Source organism: Pan paniscus, chromosome 12 (assembly GCF_029289425.2).
Source record: "Pan paniscus chromosome 12, NHGRI_mPanPan1-v2.0_pri, whole genome shotgun sequence".
Taxonomy (NCBI): domain Eukaryota; kingdom Metazoa; phylum Chordata; class Mammalia; order Primates; family Hominidae; genus Pan; species Pan paniscus.
Genome location: NC_073261.2, coordinates 15,054,631 through 15,074,354, shown reverse-complemented (window position 1 = coordinate 15,074,354; position 19,724 = coordinate 15,054,631). Strand labels below are relative to the sequence as shown.

The window sequence follows — 19,724 nt, the reverse complement described above, 5'->3', positions numbered from 1 at the left end:
CTTCTGCAAATGAGAGGGTTCTTCCCTGTCAGGAGGGACAGATTGTAGGTGGCAAGATTGGTGGCAGCCAGTAGGCTGGTCTGCTCCTTCCTCTCTATTTCATATGTGTATGAAGGCATTACCTGCAGCAAGGGCCCGTGTAAATGCATGTGATTTACAGAGCATTTTATATACTGCGTGTCATTCATGCTTCCGGTGAGCCCTAAGTCTAAGATAGGGCAGGGAGCATCAGGTCCATTTTGCAGCTGTCAAAATGAGGTCTGAAGGGCAGAAGTGGTGTGCCCATACACACACAACTGGTTGGCTGCAGACCTGGGGACTAGACCTGCGACTTCGTCCTGCCCAGGGGTCTCTTGCCACTGCTCCCCATCAACTTGGATGGCTTTAAGCATTTGTGAGTTGTCTTCTCCCTGATGGCAGAATGCAGAGACATGAAGCTACAAGCAGGTTCGTTCCCAATGGCAAAAAGGAGGAGGGGTGTTCAGAACATCAGGTGCTTCTAGAGAGAGCAGGGAGAGAGTATCTGGCCTTGTGGACAATGTCACGGCAGAGGCCAGGTATAGGGCATGGGGGTAACTGGAAGCGGGATGGACCCTGTTATTCCCTAAGACATGGCTTCCACGTAGTGCTCAAACAAGGCCTTTGCCCTTGCTGTTCCCTCCACCTGGAATATTCTTCCCCTTCCTTGACATTGCTCAGGTCTCCACTCTTATGTCACCCTCTCAGAGAGGGCTTCCCTGGCCACTTTCCCTAAAATAGCCACCCACTCCTAGGTCCCTCAAAAGCATATCCTGCTTTGGATTTTCCCTATAGCAATATGCCCTATGAAGTTATTTTATTTGTTAACTTGTTTCTTGTCTGTTTTCCTTTGTTAGAGCGTTGGGGACCTTGTCTGGCTTGTTCCCAATGCCTGGAAGAGTGCCTGGCACACAGGATTAAGCCAACACATATGTTTTGAATGAATGTGTGCACACATGCATGAGCTGGCGGCAGTCGGGGTTGGGGTAAGCACGAAGGCCCAGCTCAGTTCTCTGCATGTGACCTCCCATCTTACGCAGATAAGAACCAGTTTGGTTTCTGCTAGCCTGAGTCACCCTCCTGGAAACTGGGCCTGCTTGGCATCAAGTCAGCCATCAGCCGGCCCATCTCCTCATGCTGGCCAGCCCTTTGTGAGTGTGTGGGAGGGGAGGCCGGGCTCCTCCTTGTACTCTCTGAGGTGCTCTGGAAGGAGGAGCAGCTCCACCCTGGGAGGGACTGTGGCCCAGGTACTGCCTGGGTGCTACTTTATGGGCAGCAGCTCAGTTGAGTTAGAGTCTGGAAGACCTCAGAAGACCTCCTGTCCTATCAGGCCCTCCCCATGGCTTTAGGTAAGCTCCTTCCACTCTCATTTTTCCACCTGAGAAATGAGAGAGGAAAATGTCTACAATTGGTGTTTATCAAATGCTTTCAGGCTCTGGTGAGCAAGCGTCCGGGAAAATGTAAAGCGCATGGAGCTCCAGGCCTGTCTGGAGGATCTGGGCACGGGGAGGCATCCGTGGGAGACCATGCAGGCACTCTGAGGCAGGGGCTGCAAGCCTAGTGCCTGCTGGGGCAGCAGGTGAACAGAGAGGTGTAACTGCTGTGACAGAAGTCATGGAGTCCTTGGAGTGTGAGGGTCATTTTCCACTGTTGATAGAATAGGGAAATTGGTGAAATAGCTCTGTTAAATGAGAGAAAGAACAGTGTGAGCTCAATGAGAAATACTAATAGAATGTGGCACTGAGCCACAAGGTCTGAGGGTTGATTGATAAGGAAGGGTGGGGACTGTGGAGAATTAAGGGCTTGGCACTAGTCAGTTCCACCAGTTGTCACAAGAGAACGCAGGCTCAGGTGGCCAGAACTTCTCGCTTTTCCAGAAGAGCCCGATATTCTGATTTCATTATGTATAGTATTCTGATTAAACAAGACAATAAAGCAAGCAGATAAAATATTTAAATTATAAGCTGCCAGTTTGCAACCTCCGGTTAGTATTTGTGTGGGGCAAAGAAAAGAACTCTCAGGATCATTGGTATGTAGACTCTAATTTTAAGTTTCTAATTTAAAATTGGCCCCTGAGGCTGGGTGTGGTGGCTCACACCTGTAATCCCAGCATTTTGGGAGGCCAAGGTGGGTGGATCACTTGAGGTTAAGAGTTCAAGGCCTGCCTGGCCAACATGGTGAAACCCTGTCTCTACTAAAAATACAAAAATTAGCTGGGCATGGTGGTGCATGCCTGCAATCTCAGCTACTTGGGTAGCTAAGGCAGGAGAATTGCTGGAACCCGGGAGGTAGAGGTTGCAGTGAATGGAGATCACACCACTGCACTCCAGTCTGGGCAATAGAGAGAGACGCTCTGTCTAAAAAAATATATGTAAAGATAAATAAAATGAAATAAAATAGGCCTCTAATGAGCAGGCCATTCTCCTTTCTGGGTCTTACTTTCCTTACACTCCTTTCTGGGTGTTAAGAGGAGGTCTAGAGGAAGCTGGACAACTCTTAGCTTGTAGTAAGCACAGTGGAAGTGTCAGCTCTTAATGGGTCATGGACACGTTACAAGCTAGGCGCCGTGCTGAGCACTTTACATGGTTTATCCCACTGAACCCTCTCAATAACCCTATGAGGAAGGGCTATTATTGCTCACATTTTCAGAAGAGGAAATGGATATAGAGAGATTAGATAATTTGCCCATGGCCAGACAGCTAGTATAAGAGGAGGGGGTGGATTGACTGCAGACATTCTGTCTTCAAACCACTACACTATGCTATGGGGGCACAGAGACTTAATGAAATCATGGAGAGGGGAATTGCTTTGTCAACCACAAGCAGCTATTCCAGGGGCAGCAGATCCTCCCCTGTGCCCCAGTGGGTACAATGGTCCCTGGTGGGTTGTGCTACAATGTAAGCCCATGGTCTTATGTGTTTTTCAAATGTGTAAAGTAGGATGCTGGAACCACTCTTAGAACCAGATACTGATACATTGTGAAGAAATAAATCTCTGTGCTTAAAACTGGTTCATCCCAAAATATTTTGAACGGACACACAATAGGTGCTAAATAAATGTGTGTTAACTTGAATTGGATTGAATTCGGGAAAAAAGTGCAATAAGCTTAGTGAAGACACCATGTTCCCTGGGTAGAGGAACCACATTCTCCATCTAAGGCCAGGAGTATGGGAGGTATCAATGTTTGCCCAGCACAGAACAGGGTGCCAAGAAGAGAAAAGTTGACAGGGTGCATACTCTGACTGGAAACTGGAAGGGTGAGAACAGAGGGTAAAGGATAGAGATGGACATGTGCATACACTTTGTGTTACCTTGGACAAGTCATTCATTTCTCTGGACCTCTGCTTTCTCTCTACACAATGGGGTCCCACCACTTCCCTTACAGCTGACTTGTATGAAGAAGGAGGTGGAGGAGGAGGAGAAGGTGAAGACAATGCTGACTCAAAGGATCCTTTTTAGGATCCAAGTTTGAAAACAATTTTAGGCTACTAGATATGAACAACATCTTGATTATGTAGTTGAAGGAAATTAAAGATGAATGGTTTAATAAAAAATTAATCAGAATGAAAATGATTGATTACTAATATATCTGCAATGGTTTATTTTCCTGAGTGGCAGACTCACTAAGGTTTTTGAATACTCCTGTGTGATTGCTCTATGTATGTATGTATGTATGTATGTATGCATGTATGCATGTATCTATCTATCTGTTGTCTAATAAAATGGATCACATCTCTGCTAATAAAAACACTACACTGGCAGGGTACAATTATAATCATTAACTGTGCCTGGAATTTGCAGCAGCAGCCACCAGAGGTACCAGTGCCCTTTAAGGGTTCATAATTTAGAATAACACAATTATCTGAGTTTTTCAGGGACTGAGGGGTTTGCCAAGGTGTAGAACTTTCAGTAAGAAAGTCAAGAAAGTCCTGGACAAACCAAGGTAGTTGGTCACTCTAGTCCATAACCAGGTAAAGAGCTTTCCCTGTAACCTGTGTAAGGTTTTAGAATCATTTCTTTCCTTATTACCAAAAATCCTCCCCAAATTTTCAAGAAATTATGAACTAAATAGTTACTCTATGAGATAGGAGTTCAGCCCAAAAGAAACACCATAAGAACAAATATAATTCTTGCTTATGTTAACCATGGAATGAAGCAGAGAGAAAAAGTCAGTGGCCTCTTTAGGAGGACTGTAGTGTGGGAAGAAATAACAAAACTGGGTTTCAATCCTGGCCTGGCCAGGATCTGGAGCAAGTGAGTTAATCTTTCTAAGCCTTGAGTAGTTTCTTCTTCTTCTCCTCCTCCTCCTTCTTCTTCTTCTTCTTCCTCTTCCTCTTCTTCCTCTTCCTCTTATTCTTCTTCGTCGTCTTCGTCTTCGTCTTCTTTTTATTTTCAAAGTGAAAGCAAGTTTATTAAGAAAGTAAAGGAATAAAAGAATGGCCACTCCATAGACAGAGTAGCCTGAACCTTGAGTTCTTCTATAAAGTCACTATGAATTTATACTCATTTTGAAAGTGGGTGTCAATATGTCTGTCCACTTTGCACAGCTGTTATGTGGACAAAAGGAGATCTGTGTGAAAGTGTAACACAGAGCCTAAACTATAACAGGTAAGAAACACAGTTGTCCCCTTCCCCATGGTGTCTGTTCTTCTCCATTTCCTCCTGTCTGCAGGGGGATTATAAAACTAATCATCAAAGCCGAGAAGGCAAGAGCAAGCATGTACCTCTGAAAACACAAGATAACTGCATAAGTAATGACTTTCAGTGCAGATTCATAGCTAACCCATAAACTGCTGGGGCAAAAATCATCTTGGAAGGCTCTGAACCTCAGAAAAGATTCACAGTAAGTTAACCATGTAGATCTGAGAGGAGAGTAGCTTCTTGTAGATAACAGTTGGATTATACACCATGTCCTGATCCCCTTCATCATCCAGGAGAGCAGAAGTGGTCACCCTGATAGCAGCAAGCCTGGGGGCTGCAGCTTGGTGGGTAGAGGTACTCAGGGGTACAGATGTCTCCAAACCTGTCCTGCTGCCTTAGGGAGCTTCTAATAAGTTGATGGATTTGGTTAAAATTAACTTGGCTACTTGGCAGGACTGGGTCAGTGGGGACTAACAAAAAGAAGACATCAGATTATACCCTGGGGGGTTGTATTTCTTGTGTTTCTTTCTCTTCTTTGTACTAAAATATTTACCCATGACTGGGAAAGAGCAACTGGAGTCTTTGTAGCATTATCTTAGCAAAAATTTACAAAGTTTGGAAAACAATATTGCCCATATTGTGTGGTGTGTCCTGTGACATGCAGGATTCAAGTGTTGGCTGAAGCCACTAAATGTGAGATGAAGCCATGACAAGGCAGTGTGCACATCTGTCCACCCAAGCTGGATGCCAGCATTTCACAAATAGTGCTTGCGTGACACAAATGCAGTTCCAGGAGGCCCAAATGTGAGATGAAGCCATTACAAGGCAGTGTGCACATCTGTCCACCCAAGCTGGATGCCAGCATTTCACAAATAGTGCTTGCGTGACACAAATGCAGTTCCGGGAGGCCCAAATGTGAGATGAAGCCATTACAAGGCAGTGTGCACATCTGTCCACCCAAGCTGGATGCCAGCATTTCACAAATAGTGCTTGCGTGACACAAATGCAGTTCCAGGAGGCCCAAATGTGAGATGAAGCCATTACAAGGCAGTGTGCACACCTGTCCACCCAAGCTGGATGCCAGCATTTCACAAATAGTGCTTGCGTGACACAAATGCAGTTCCAGGAGGCCCAAATGTGAGATGAAGCCATTACAAGGCAGTGTGCACATCTGTCCACCCAAGCTGGATGCCAGCATTTCACAAATAGTGCTTGCGTGACACAAATGCAGTTCCAGGAGGCCCAAATGTGAGATGAAGCCATTACAAGGCAGTGTGCACATCTGTCCACCCAAGCTGGATGCCAGCATTTCACAAATAGTGCTTGCGTGACACAAATGCAGTTCCAGGAGGCCCAAATGAAAATGTTTGTACTGAAATTTGTTAAAGCTTCCCGACAAACTAGATTTATCAGTAAGGATCGTTTTCTGCAAGGGGGATGAAACTTGTGGGGCGAGCCATTTGGGCTGAGGAGGAGGGAGGTTGGAGCTGAGAAATGTGGAGACAATTTTCCTTTAGAAGGACTGAATCTCCCTGCCTCTCTGGGGTGCGGCAGCCAGCAGGATCCTATGGTGTATATGTCTCCCCAGCTCCCCATTCAGTGATGTCATGTCAGTAGCTTGAAATTATCCGTGGTGGGAGTATTATGTCATGGAAATTGGCAAATGGAAACTTTTATCGGAGATTCAATTGTTAAACAGTTACCACTGCCCTGCCTGCAGAGTCAATGACCCCATCCAAGTTTAATCCATCTGTCCACTGTCTCCAACACGATCTTTATAAAACACACCTGACAACATTACCCTTTTATTCAGTTTTTTAAAAGATAAGTTTCCAGCTCATCGGGGTGGCTTTAAAGGCCATTTCTCCTCTGGACCTCACCCAACTTTTCAAATCACTTTTCCTACCCCTACCTCTAAATGCTACTCAAACTCCAGCCATCCTGAATAATAAGACTTTTGAAAAGTAGATTATGGGCTGGGCACAGTGGCTCACACCTGTAATCCCAACACTTTGGGAGGCCAAGATGGGTGGATCACCTGAGGTCGGGAGTTCGAGACCAGCCTGACTAACATAGTGAAACCTTGTCTCTACTAAAAATACAAAATTAGTTGGGGGTGGTGGCACAAGCCTGTAATCCCAGCTACTCAGGAGATTGAGGCAGGGGAATTGCTTGAACCTGGGAGGCGGAGGTTGTGGTGAGCCTAGATTGCTCCACTGCACTCCAGCCTGGGCAACAAGAGCGAAACTCCATCTCAAAAAATAAATAAATAAATAAATAAAGTAGATTACATCAGATACCTCTGGCCTAGGTTGTTTATGACCAACTCTCCTGCTGAGAATAACTAGAAAAGCTAGACAAAACATATTTCCAAAAGATCTCTTTGGAGGCATCAGAGAATGGCCAAGGCTGCAAGGAACTGCCTGAGCCCAGAGAGGTGGAGCCCAGCACTGGTGCCCTTTACTCTTGGGGATATGTGCTGGTTTCAAAAACTTCAGCTGAGCTTTTGAGCATTCATGGAACTTGGTGGGGGAGAGGAAATTTGTACCTTAAATCCTGCCTACAGGGAGGGTCCCTGATAATCCCCACCCAATTTGGAAATCTGGGTCAGCCTTCACAGGTACTGAAGCCCTCCTCTGAATGATCTCGAGTCCTGCTAGGGTAGAGGTTACCTGCTTTTGAAAGGCTCCTGACCTACCTGTGCAGCGGGAGCAAAAGTGAACCATCTCAGGGTACAGATAACAATCATCCAGAGCCTTGAATGACCTCTACTGTGCTTAATATATAGTATTCAGCAGTCAGTAAAAAGGATTTAGGCACATGCAAGATGACCTGTGTATCAGGGAGAAATAGGCAATAAATGGAGATCCAGCAGGGATTTGAATCATGGATTTGAATCAGGGGCAGCCTTAGAAAGAACTATGGAGAATATACTCAAAGATTTAAAACATAAGATTGGAATTTTTGGCAGAGAACTAACAACTGTACAAAAAAGGAACCAAATGGAAATCCTAGAACTGAAAGATGCAATTAACCGATGTTGAGAAATAGCCAACATCTATTGAACACTTCCCATGTGGACAGCTGTGCTAAACACTTTACAGGCATCAACATAAGATGTGTCTCCTTACAGCAGTGCAGTGTCCCTCCTAAGACATGGACAGCCTGGTTTCCCTATCTCTCTGCTTCATCAAAACCCCTTTACGTGGGGCTTAGACACTCCTGTTGTCTCTAGTGTCTGGTAGCACGGGGCTCAGCACATGGAAGCCACTAGATACAATTTGATGACCAGGACCTCCGATGAAAGCCATGGGTGCTGATTGGGAAGGCATTGTCTTTTATGTGCTATGGTCTTAAAGCTTCATCCAGGAAGCAGAACTGGGGGGGTGCTGAGGACCCAGAACCGAGAACAAGATTAGTCAGAGATTTCCTGTGGGCAGAAATCATAAGGATGCCAACTGTTTGGGTGAGATAAGACGAAACCAAGAGTGGACTTGTGGCCAGAAGCGTGAGGAAGAGGGAGAGAGCTTCCCTTGTCCCCTTTCTTCCTCTCCCTAAGCCACAGTGATTGACAGCCCCCCCCTTTGGAGTCAGAGCAGGCTTGAGACTGGACTGGGAAAGGAGGGTGGGTCAGGATACAGAGCAGGAAGGCTGGGAGTGCAGGGCAGGAGCAAGGGGCTGGGGCATTCATTGTGCCTGATCTCTCCCACTTTACCTGGGGTAAAGAAGCATATGCAAAAGCCACGGTGTGAGTATTTCCCAAGTGCCAGGGTCAGGGCGTGATTCATCACGTGCAGCATTTCATTCAATCCTTGTAGTAACCGATGATGTGGCTTCTATTATTAGCTCTATCAGATAACGAAACTGAGACCAAGACAGGCTCTGCACATTGTGTGGGGTGGCCCAGCTCGGAAATGACACAGGGGGATTCAGACCTAGACTCCATAACTCCTGCCCCAGGGACCACCCCCACCCTCACCCTGTGCATGTCGACAAAGGACAGACTGGGCCACTTCTCAGGACACAGCGGGGAAATGACACAGAGCAGGGAGGTTCCAGGAGCCCCGAGCGTCTTTTCTCCAGGAGAATACTCTCTGAATTCAGACTGGGCTCAGAGAAACATTTACCCAGGAGCCGCAGTGTGGGTGAGGCTTTTTACTTGAAACGCTGTCTGAAGGCAGTGGCCAGGATGGAACTCTCCACCCTACCTTGGCAAGCCACTTCTCTTCTGCGATCTGTAAGGACATTGTTGAGAGAATTATGGTTTTCCAATTCCGGAGGGCTGAAGAAAGACAAATAGGAGAGAACCTATCATAGTCAGGTGCTAGCTGCCTTCTCTTTCAGAGGGTGTGATAATAAAGTGATACACTTGATTATTAGCAAATACTTTGGAAATTTTAAACGCTAATATTCAACACACTCTGGAAGAGGCAAGTAAGTAGACAGGTTCATATACATCATCTCCTTCAGCTAGTCCTCACAAAAACAAACAAATGAATAAACAAAATTCTTCTTTGGCCCTCATAGGAAGACACTGTTTCTTGAACGTGTTTCAAAAAGGATGGGTGACTCACTCAAGGTCACACTGTTTATGAGGACAGTACAGGAATACAGACATGCCATTTTGCCTGAAAAAATCCATCACCCAGGGAGGTGACACAATTTTGCAGAAATATTCTATTTCCTCTGAAGGATACATTCTTTAAACCTTTGGGAAATTCATTCACAGTCTTCCTCCTTTGAAGGATTAACTCTCTGGACACAAAGTGTTTGATTCTGATTTGTTGGTTGGAAGATGTGTTGGTTGAGAGAAAGATTCTGATTTGTTGGTTGAAAATAGACTCATCAAGATCAACTGCTCTAGTAGTAAATATTTTGACATTTTGTCTGCATTCCTGTGCTGCCCTCACAAGCTGCATCACCTTGAGTGAGTCATTCATACTTTTTTGTTTGTTTTTGTTTTGGAGATGGAGTCTTACTCTGTTGCCTAGGCTGGAGTGCAGTGGCGTGATCTTGGCTCACTGCAACCTCCATCTCCTGGGTTCAAGTGATCCTCCTGCCTCAGCCTCCTGAGTAGCTGGGATTATAGGCACATGCCACCATCCCTGCTAATTTTTGCATTTTTAGTAGAGACGGAGTTTCACCATGTTGGTCAGGTTGGTCTTGAACTCCTGACCTCAGGTGATCCGCCCACCTCAGCCTCCCCAAGTGCTGGGATTACAGGTGTGAGCCACCGTGCCCAGCCCAGCCATCATTTTTGAAACACGTTTGAGAAATAATGTCTTCCTTTGAGGGCCAAGGAGACATTTTTTTTGTTTATTTGTTTGTTTTTGTGAGGACTAGCTGAAGGGGGTGATGTATATTAACCTGCCTACTTATTTGCCTCTTCCCAGAGTGTGATGAATATTAGGGTTTAAAGTTTCTGAAGCATTTGTTAATAAAGCCCGGGGCTGGAGGTCAGAAGACCTGGATTTCTCTGCATACTTTTGCCATCAGCAAGCTGTGTGACCTTGGACAGATCCCTTTTTTGTCTAAATCTTTCTGAGTCTTCTTGAAAACAATGCCAGGTTGGGACAGGATGATTGCCAAGCTCCCGTCCAGCTCTAAAACACTGCAACTTATGCTTCTGCACCAGCACTGTCCATCCTGTAGATCATGCAGAAATTCTCTTCAACTTTTTCCTACCCATAAAATAGGAGCATGCTTACCTTTTTCCCAACGTTCCAGGCCCCGGGTCTAGAATATTGTAAGGAAGGAAGTTAATGTGTATCAGAGCCCATTATGGGCCAGAAGTTCTCCTCTTCCTTCCTACACCTGCTTCCTCCCTCCCTCCCTCTTTCCCTTCCTTCCTTCCATCCATCTGTGAAGAAGACATGATCACCCTCATTCTGAGAGTGAAGAGACAGAGGCTCAACTAATGAAATGATTTGTTCAAGGTCACACAGGTGGCACATGATAAGCGGCAGGGGTTGAATTTAGACTCATTCCCGTCCAAATGCTGAGTTTATGTCATCATCCCGAGACCATAACTTTAAAGATGTAAGATAGTGGGAAAAGAGTTGATTTCAAAGCACCTCTCAGAAGGACTCACTTTACATCAGGGGTCAGCAGACTCAGGCCAAATCCGGTCCATCCCCCGCTTTTGCAAATAAAGTTGTAGTGGAACGCAGCTAGGCTTATTGATTTATGGATTGCCAACGTCCTTTTGTGAAACAGACAGCTGAGCTGAGTAATCGTGGCGCACAAAACCTAAAATATTTACTATCTTGTCCTTTACAGAATGTTTGCCAATCTATGGTCCGGAGTCCAAGGCTGTCCATTTTTCAAAGAACACAAAGTGACATGAGACTGTCCCATGTGCAGGGAGCCCTATCATTTTATTATGAAAAAACGGCCTTTCTGCTCAAATCTGTTTTTTAAAAAGTCAACAAAGAGACTCTGGGTACCTGTCAGGCACAGTAGGGAGTTTGGTTTCCATTGTGCTCTTCTTCCCAGGAACTCAATGAAGGGGAAATAGAAATCTTAATTTTGGGGAAATTGCACAGGGGAAAAAGGGGAGGGAATCAGTTACAACACTCCATTGCGACACTTAGAGGGGTTGAAAGTGACAACAGCAAGGGTTTCTCTTTTTGGAAATGCGAGGAGGGTATTTCCGCTTCTCAGAGTGGGGCAGGGTGGCAGACGCCTAGCTTGGGTGAGTGACTATTTCTTTATAAACCACAACTCTGGGCCCGCAATGGCAGTCCACTGCCTTGCTGCAGTCACAGAATGGAAATCTGCAGAGGCCTCCGCAGTCACCTAATCACTCTCCTCCTCTTCCTGTTCCATTCAGAGACGGTCTGCCGACCCTCTGGGAGAAAATCCAGCAAGATGCAAGCCTTCAGGTAAGGCTGCCCCAAGGAGGAGAAGGTGAGGGTGGATCAGCTGGAGATTGGAAACATATCACAGCTGCCAGGGGCTGCCAGGCCCCAGAGGGCCTGAGAACTGGGTTTGGGCTGGAAAGGATGTCCATTATTCAAGAAAGAGGCTGTTACATGCATGGGCTTCAGGACTTGTGTTTCAAAATATCCCAGATGTGGATAGTACGCCCGGAGGGCTGTCTTACTTTCCCAGAGACTCAGGAACCCAGTGAGTAATAGATGCATGCCAAGGAGTGAGACTGCGATTCAGGCCTAGTTGAATGTGCTGACAGAGAAGCAGAGAGGGGCACCAGGGGCACAGCCCGAAGGCCCAGACTGATATGGGCAAGGCCTGTCTGTGCTGACATGTCGGAGGGTCCCACTCTCCAGGGACCTTGGTTTCCCCATCTGTGACATCTGTGACATGAGAGTCACGATAACTCCTTGTGTGCCTTACAGGGTTGTTGTGAAAATTAAATGCACAGATAATAGCATAACAGTATTCCGTGCATTGTAAAGAGCCTGAAAACCATTATGATTTGAAAATGGAATCAGGGCTTTGTGAGACCATCACTATTGTAAAGATGTGATGCTGATAGAAATGACAGGACTGCTTGTGCATGCCCTCTGCCGTGTGACATTCCAGCAGTGAAATCATGTTGGGGTGACTTCTCCCCTACTCTGACCTTTATGTTTGTCTGGGCCGAGGCTGCAAGTCGGGCTCTGTGGGTGTATGAGTGACAAGTCTCTCCCTTCCAGATATGGGGACTGTCTGCTTCCCTAGGTTGCCTCTCCCTGCTCTGATCAGCTAGAAGCTCCAGGAGATCCTCCTGGAGGCCCCAGCAGGTGACGTTTATCCCTCCAGACTGAGGCTAAATCTAGAAACTAGGATAATCACAAACAGGCCAATGCTGCCATATGCAAAGCACTTTGGTTTGCCTGGCCACCCCTCGTCGAGCATGTGGGCTCTTCAGAGCCACCTGATGAGGTGGGTACAGTTAGCCACACTTCACAGGTGAGGAGGTGAGGCACAGGTCCCAGGTCAGGCTGGCCGGAGCTCTGTTTATTACGTCTCACAGCTTTGAGTCCTGCTCTCAACCAGAGAGGCCCTTTACCAAGAAGAAAGGATTGGGACCCAGAATCAGGTCACTGGCTGAGGTAGAGAGGAAGCCGGGTTGTTCCCAAGGGTAGCTGCTCCTGCAGGACTCTGAGCAGGTCACCAGCTAATGGAGGAAAGGCTCTAGGGAAAGACCCTTCTGGTCTCAGACTCAGAGCGAGTTAGCTGCAAGGTGTTCCGTCTCTCGAAACTTCTACCTAGGTGCTATGGTAGCCACTAGTCTCAGGTGGCTATTTAAATTTATACTTAAATGAATGAAAATAGAAGAAAATTTAAAATCCAGACCCTTGGTCACACTATCCACATTTAAAGAGGTCAATAGCCACGCGTGGTTAGTGGCCACCCTATTGGGCAGTGCAGCTACAGAACATTTTTGCATCCCAGAAAGTTCTTTTGGATGTTGCTGCTCTACAGCATGCTTTGCTGAAACAGAAGTGCCTTCCCTGGGAATCTCAGATGGGGAGCAAGTAAGGAGGGGAGTCAAATGTGGGCTCACTGCTCACCAGCTGTGAGGGTTGGGCCTGCCTCTTAAGCAGTGTCAGCCTCAGTCTTCTCATCCATGCATGCCATGGGTATACTAAAATACTCTACCCCTGGAAGAGCTGGATGCAAATTTGACAAGTTCTGGGGGACACAGGAAGGTGCCAAGCACAAGGCCGGGCACATGGTGGCTGTGCACTACAGCTGAGTCCTTTTCCTTTTCAGAATCTGGGATGTTAACCAGAAGACCTTCTATCTGAGGAACAACCAACTAGTGGCTGGATACTTGCAAGGACCAAATGTCAATTTAGAAGGTGAGTGGTTGCCAGGAAAGCCAATGTATGTGGGCATTGCGTCACTTTGCCCCTCTGTCTGCAGCAGCATGGCCTGCCTGCACAAACCCTAGGTGCAATGTCCTAATCCTTGTTGGGTCTTTGTATTCAAGTTTGAAGCTGGGAGGGCCTGGCTACTAAAGGGCACATATGAGGGCAGCCTGAAGAGGGTGTGGAGAGGTAGAGTCTAGGTCAGGGGTCAGTGCCTATAGGCACAGTGGTCCCAGGGCCACAGCTGGGAAGGGCAAATACCCGAAGGCAAGGTTGACTATTCCCTTCCTCAAGTGCCTATTAAGGCTCCATGTTCCTATGTTGTTCAAACCCTAACTCAATCCCAAATTAATCCACCATGTATAAGGTTGAGCTATGTCTCTTATTCCTGGACACCATACTCAGCCATATTCTGGTCCGTGCATTAAACAAGCTGGATGACCTTGAAGAAGCTTCACCCACTCTGTTCCTCAGCTTTCCCTTCAGTGGGATGATATCAACTGGACAACAGGATGTGCGATTCTTTTAGTTCCAGCCTTCCAGGATGTTTTCACTCCCCTGTTTGTTGTTGTAGGACGGTATTACCTCCACCTTCCCACCTTCCCTATTCCCTGGTTCTGTCTCTGAAAGTGGATGAGACCTACCATTCCTGTCCTGGTAGTTCTCCTAATGAACACACTGAAGCACGAGGAAGCTGAGATTTTTGTTGCTACATGAGAGCATGGAGGCCTCTTAGGGAAAGAGGAGGTTCAGAGACTCCTAGGCTCCTGTGGAGCCCCACTCATGGCCTTGTTCATTTTCCCTGCCCCTCAGCAACACTCCTATTGACCTGGAGCACAGGTATCCTGGGGAAAGTGAGGGAAATACGGAAATCACATGGAACAACATCCAGGAGACTCAGGCCTCTAGGAGTAACTGGGTAGTGTGCTTGGTTTAATCTTCTGTGTAGATGCAGACCAGGAAGATGAGACCTCTCTGCCCTTCTGACCTCGGGATTTTAGTTTTGTGGGGACCAGGGGAGATAGAAAAATACCCAGGGTCTCTTCATTATTGCTGCCTCCTCTTCTATTAACCTGACCCTCCCCTCTGTTCTTCCCCAGAAAAGATAGATGTGGTACCCATTGAGCCTCATGCTCTGTTCTTGGGAATCCATGGAGGGAAGATGTGCCTGTCCTGTGTCAAGTCTGGTGATGAGACCAGACTCCAGCTGGAGGTAAAAACATGCTTTGGATCTCAAATCACCCCAAAACCCAGTGGCTTGAAACAACCAAAATTTTTTCTTATGATTCTGTGGGTTGACCAGGATTAGCTGGGTAGTTCTGTTCCATGTGGTGGAACATGCTGGGGTCACTTGAGAAGCTGCATTCAGCAGAGTGCCTGGCTTGCGCTGGGCATCCAAGGTGGTCCCTCATCCTCCAGGCTCTCTTTCCATGTGATCTCTCAGTGTTTAAGAGTTAGTTGGAGCTTCCTTACAGCATGGCGGCTGACTTCCAAAAGGGATTATTCCAAAAAGAGCCTCAACATGCAGGCGCATATTATAACTTCTGCTCGCATCATCCTATTGGCCAAAGCCAGTCATGTGGCTAAGTCTAGCCCCTTGTGAGAGGAGACTGCATAAGAGTGTGAACCAGGAGACATGGTCACTGGGGGCCACCACTGTAACCATCTACCACGGGACCTGAATCTCTGTGTGCTACTCCCTTGCTCAAGGGCCCCCCTACCCACGCAGACCTGCTGTCTTCTAGCAAAGCCCATCCTCAGGACCTTTCTCTTCCAATCCTTATTGACTCAAATTGATTAGTTGGTGCTCCACCCAGAGCCCTGCGCTCCTTTATCTCATGTAATGTTAATGGGTTTCCCAGCCCTGGGAAAACATGGCTTTGTCTCAGGGGCTTGCTGGATGCAACCTTAACCTCGATGTGAGTGGCCATACTGTGGCACTGTCACATCCCTCACCAGGGACACTGTTCCGGAGGGTGACTGCCTGTTCTGTGAGGAGTGGGGATGGCTAGGACATTGCATGGAACACACCACCACCCCATCTTCTCAGAGCTCAAACCCTGACAGAACACCAGCTCCACAGGCCTTGGCTTCTGCTGATGGTGCCGTGTATTTACCAGACTTAGTGGTCCAAGGCCACAGTGGCCAGATTTCCCAAAGTCAAGGTGTGACAGTGGGACAGCCTCTTTGTGTCTTTGCTGTCCTAAGAAACCTGGGCCAGGCCAGGCGCAGTGGCTCACGCCTGTAATCCCAGCACTTTGAGAGGCCAAGGTGGGCAGATCACGAGGTCAGGAGTTTGAGACCAGCCTGGCCAACATGGTGAAACCCTGTCTCTATTAAAAATAGAAAACATTAGACAGGTGTGGTGGTGCATGCCTGTAATCCCAGCTACGCAGGAGGCTGAGGCAGGAGAATCGCTTGAACCCAGGAGGTGGAGGTTGCAGTGAGCCGAGATTGTGCCACTGCACTCCAGCCTAGGCGACAGAGCAAGACTCCATCTTGGGAAAATTAATTAATAAATAAATAAACCTAGGTCCCAGAGTCCCACAGAATGGCAGACAGGAGCACCTGGGGGCTTTTAGGGTATGGCATTTCCCCTGTACTACCTCTGGGCTGTCCAGAGGGCCATTTCATGGCGTGGAGTGGAGAGGGAGGCAGCACAGGACTTCCTAGGCCTCAGCTCTCACCTGCCCATCTTTTGATTTCCAGGCAGTTAACATCACTGACCTGAGCGAGAACAGAAAGCAGGACAAGCGCTTCACCTTCATCCGCTCAGACAGCGGCCCCACCACCAGTTTTGAGTCTGCCGCCTGCCCCGGTTGGTTCCTCTGCACGGCGATGGAAGCTGACCAGCCCGTCAGCCTCACCAATATGCCTGACGAAGGCGTCATGGTCACCAAATTCTACTTCCAGGAGGACGAGTAGTACTGCCCAGGCCTGCCTGTTCCCATTCTTGCATGGCAAGGACTGCAGGGACTGCCAGTCCCCCTGCCCCAGGGCTCCCGGCTATGGGGGCACTGAGGACCAGCCATGGAGGGGTGGACCCTCAGAAGGCATCACAACAACCTGGTCACAGGACTCTGCCTCCTCTTCAACTGACCAGCCTCCATGCTGCCTCCAGAATGGTCTTTCTAATGTGTGAATCAGAGCACAGCAGCCCCTGCACAAAGCCCTTCCATGTCGCCTCTGCATTCAGGATCAAACCCCGACCACCTGCCCAACCTGCTCTCCTCTCGCCACTGCCTCTTCCTCCCTCATTCCACCTTCCCGTGCCCTGGATCCATCAGGCCACTTGTTGACCCCCAACCAAGTGGCTCCCACACCCTGTTTTACAAAAAAAAAAAGACCAGTCCATGAGGGAGGTTTTTAAGGGTTTGTGGAAAATGAAAATTAGGATTTCATGGTTTTTTTTTTTCAGTCCCCGTGAAGGAGAGCCCTTCATTTGGAGATTATGTTCTTTCGGGGAGAGGCTGGGGGCTTAAAATATTCCTGCATTTGTGAAATGATGGTGAAAGTAAGTGGTAGCTTTTCCCTTTTTTTTTCTTCTTTTTTTGTGATGTCCCAACTTGTAAAAATTAAAAGTTATGGTACTATGTTAGCCCCGTAATTTTTTTTTTTCCTTTTAAAACACTTCCATAATCTGGACTCCTCTGTCCAGGCACTGCTGCCCAGGCTCCAAGCTCCATCTCCACTCCAGATTTTTTACAGCTGCCTGCAGTACTTTACCTCCTATCAGAAGTTTCTCAGCTCCCAAGGCTCTGAGCAAATGTGGCTCCTGGGGGTTCTTTCTTCCTCTGCTGAAGGAATAAATTGCTCCTTGACATTGTAGAGCTTCTGGCACTTGGAGACTTGTATGAAAGATGGCTGTGCCTCTGCCTGTCTCCCCCACCAGGCTGGGAGCTCTGCAGAGCAGGAAACATGACTTGTATATGTCTCAGGTCCCTGCAGGGCCGAGCACCTAGCCTCGCTCTTGGCAGGTACTCAGCGAATGAATGCTGTATATGTTGGGTGCAAAGTTCCCTACTTCCTGTGACTTCAGCTCTGTTTTACAATAAAATCTTGAAAATGCCTATATTGTTGACTATGTCCTTGGCCTTGACAGGCTTTGGGTATAGAGTGCTGAGGAAACTGAAAGACCAATGTGTCTTTCTCACCCCAGAGGCTGGCGCCTGGCTGCCTCTTCTCTGAGAGTTCTTTTCTTCCTTCAGCCTCACTCTCCCTGGATAACATGAGAGCAAATCTCTCTGCAAAAAAGATATGGGGCAGCACTGTCCACAACAGCCTCTACTGGAAACAACCCAAGCACCCATCACAGAATGAATTCGTACATCACATATCTGCACACAACACAATGCTCCTTGGCAAAGAAAACGAATGAATTACAGCCAGCTGCACCTCACAAGACAGATAATCTTACAAACATCATGTGGGTACAAGAATCACAAAAGCATGCATAGAGTGTGATTCCATTTCTATGAAGTTCAAGACGGGCAACATGGGGCTGTTGTGTGGAGGGCTGTGGAAACAGGTGGTGCAGAGAGAAGCAAGGCCATGCTCCGTCTGAAGGCCCAGTGACGCTTGGCCCCTGCGAGAGAGAGTGGCAGGCAGGAGCATCTGGGGGATTTTAGGGTCCAGACAACATTCTATTTCTTGGCATGGATGCAGTTAGGCGGTTTTCTGTATGTATATTTTATTTCACAATACCTAGAAAATAAAAAGACTTGCCCCCCAACAACCAGGGTGTAAAGAAAGGAGCATCTGGGAAATTATGAGATTAGTGAATGGAGTATTGAATTTGTCCCCATAGGTGGGAGTGCAAGACCATGAGTGACCACTTATCAAACACACCTCAGTAAACAGTCAGGAGAGTGAGGAGTGTGGTCCTTTCACCTGCCCAGGTTGTTTCTGTTAGATTCTGGGCTTGGTCTCTGGAGTCCAAGAGGCAGGCCCCAGTGAGGTCATGCACTTGCTGTCTGATTTTGGCCAAGTCACCTCCCTTTGTGGGGACCGTTCCTCATTTGTTTGAGGGGAGTGTTGATTTGGATGGGGATTTTCCAAACAGAGCTCCTTGGACCCTTCTCTCTGAGGTCTCTGGAAATGGGAAGCCCTGCAGAGGGGAGGATAAATGGGCCAGGATTCATCCCTTGAACCCTGTTCCCAACAGAGCCCTCTGTTTTTCTCTTCTTTACAACTTGGACCTCCCATGGGACTTTGTTTGAAAGGGAGACTTCATTGCTAAAAGCAAACTAAACTAAGTAGGCTAAAAGGCAACAAACTGGAGAAAATGTTTAAAGTCTTCTCTAGATCAAAGATCCTATGATGTTGAGGAGGTCATCCAACATCTCTGAGTTTTCTCTTTCTTGTATATAAAATGAGAGTAGCTGGCAGGGCAGGGCATGTGTCGTTGATATATTTTTAATCCTGGTAAAAGGAGGAGGTTCAAGGCAGAAAACTCATCAAAGCTTAATGACAACAATAGCAGCTAATATTTGTGAGGCTCTAAGGTAAAACCCAAGGCTAAGACTCTTCATGCAAACTAGGTCAAGCAGCAAGCTACAGGTTAGAAACAGGCAAGGCAGCAAAACAGTCACATGGGTGAACTCTGGGACTCTGCAGTCACACTCTGACTCTCCTGCTTGCACTGGGTGCTCATAAGCAAGCTAGTTAACACCTCAGAGCCTTGGTTTTCCCACCACTAAATGCAAATAATAGGCAATGCTGAGTTATTGCAAAGTTACTTGATCTTTGCAATAGCCTTCTGTGGTGAGTGGCATATTCTTATTATTATTATTAGTCCTAGAAGAGTCAGTGCTCAAAGGAATCTGCTTTAGAGCCTTATTGCTCCAAGTGTGGTTCATGCATCAGCAACATCAGCATACTTCTGGAGTTAAAATGCGGATTCTCAGATCTCAGGCTTGACTTACTGACTTAGGGTCATCATCTTAACCAGACCTCCCATGCACATTAAATTTGAGAAGCACTGTTTTAAAATGCATTAGCCGGGTGCAGTGGTTCATGCTTGTAATCTCAGCACTTTGGGAGGCCAAGGCAGGTGGATCACATGAGGTCAGGAGTTCGAGATCAGCCTGACCGACATGGTGAAACCTCATCTCTATTAAAAATATAAAATTAGCCGGGCATGGTGGCGCATACCTGTAATCCTAGCTACTCAGGAGGCTGAGGCAGGAGAATCACTTGAACCTGGGAGGTGGAGGTTGCAGTGAGCCGAGATAACGCCATTGCACT

At 47.3% G+C, this 19,724-nt stretch overlaps 1 protein-coding gene across 3 annotated transcripts; it reads left to right on the top strand.

Annotated features, from left to right (window-relative positions):
• Positions 1 to 1,089: 1,089 nt before the first annotated feature.
• IL1RN (interleukin 1 receptor antagonist) lies at positions 1,090 to 17,548 on the top strand. Of its 3 annotated transcripts, none has more exons than XM_063594530.1 (5): positions 1,090 to 1,367; positions 11,492 to 11,543; positions 13,381 to 13,469; positions 14,579 to 14,691; positions 16,188 to 17,548. In XM_063594530.1, exons 1-5 carry the CDS (start codon positions 1,358 to 1,360, stop codon positions 16,401 to 16,403), a joined length of 480 nt encoding a protein of 159 aa, XP_063450600.1. In that variant the 5' UTR covers positions 1,090 to 1,357; the 3' UTR covers positions 16,404 to 17,548. The 3 variants fall into 3 exon arrangements, with proteins under 3 accessions (XP_063450600.1, XP_063450601.1, XP_008958688.1); XM_063594531.1 differs by lacking the exon at positions 1,090 to 1,367 and adding an exon at positions 11,291 to 11,353; XM_008960440.4 differs by lacking the exon at positions 1,090 to 1,367 and having other exon boundaries at positions 11,380 to 11,543.
• Positions 17,549 to 19,724: the final 2,176 nt, after the last annotated feature.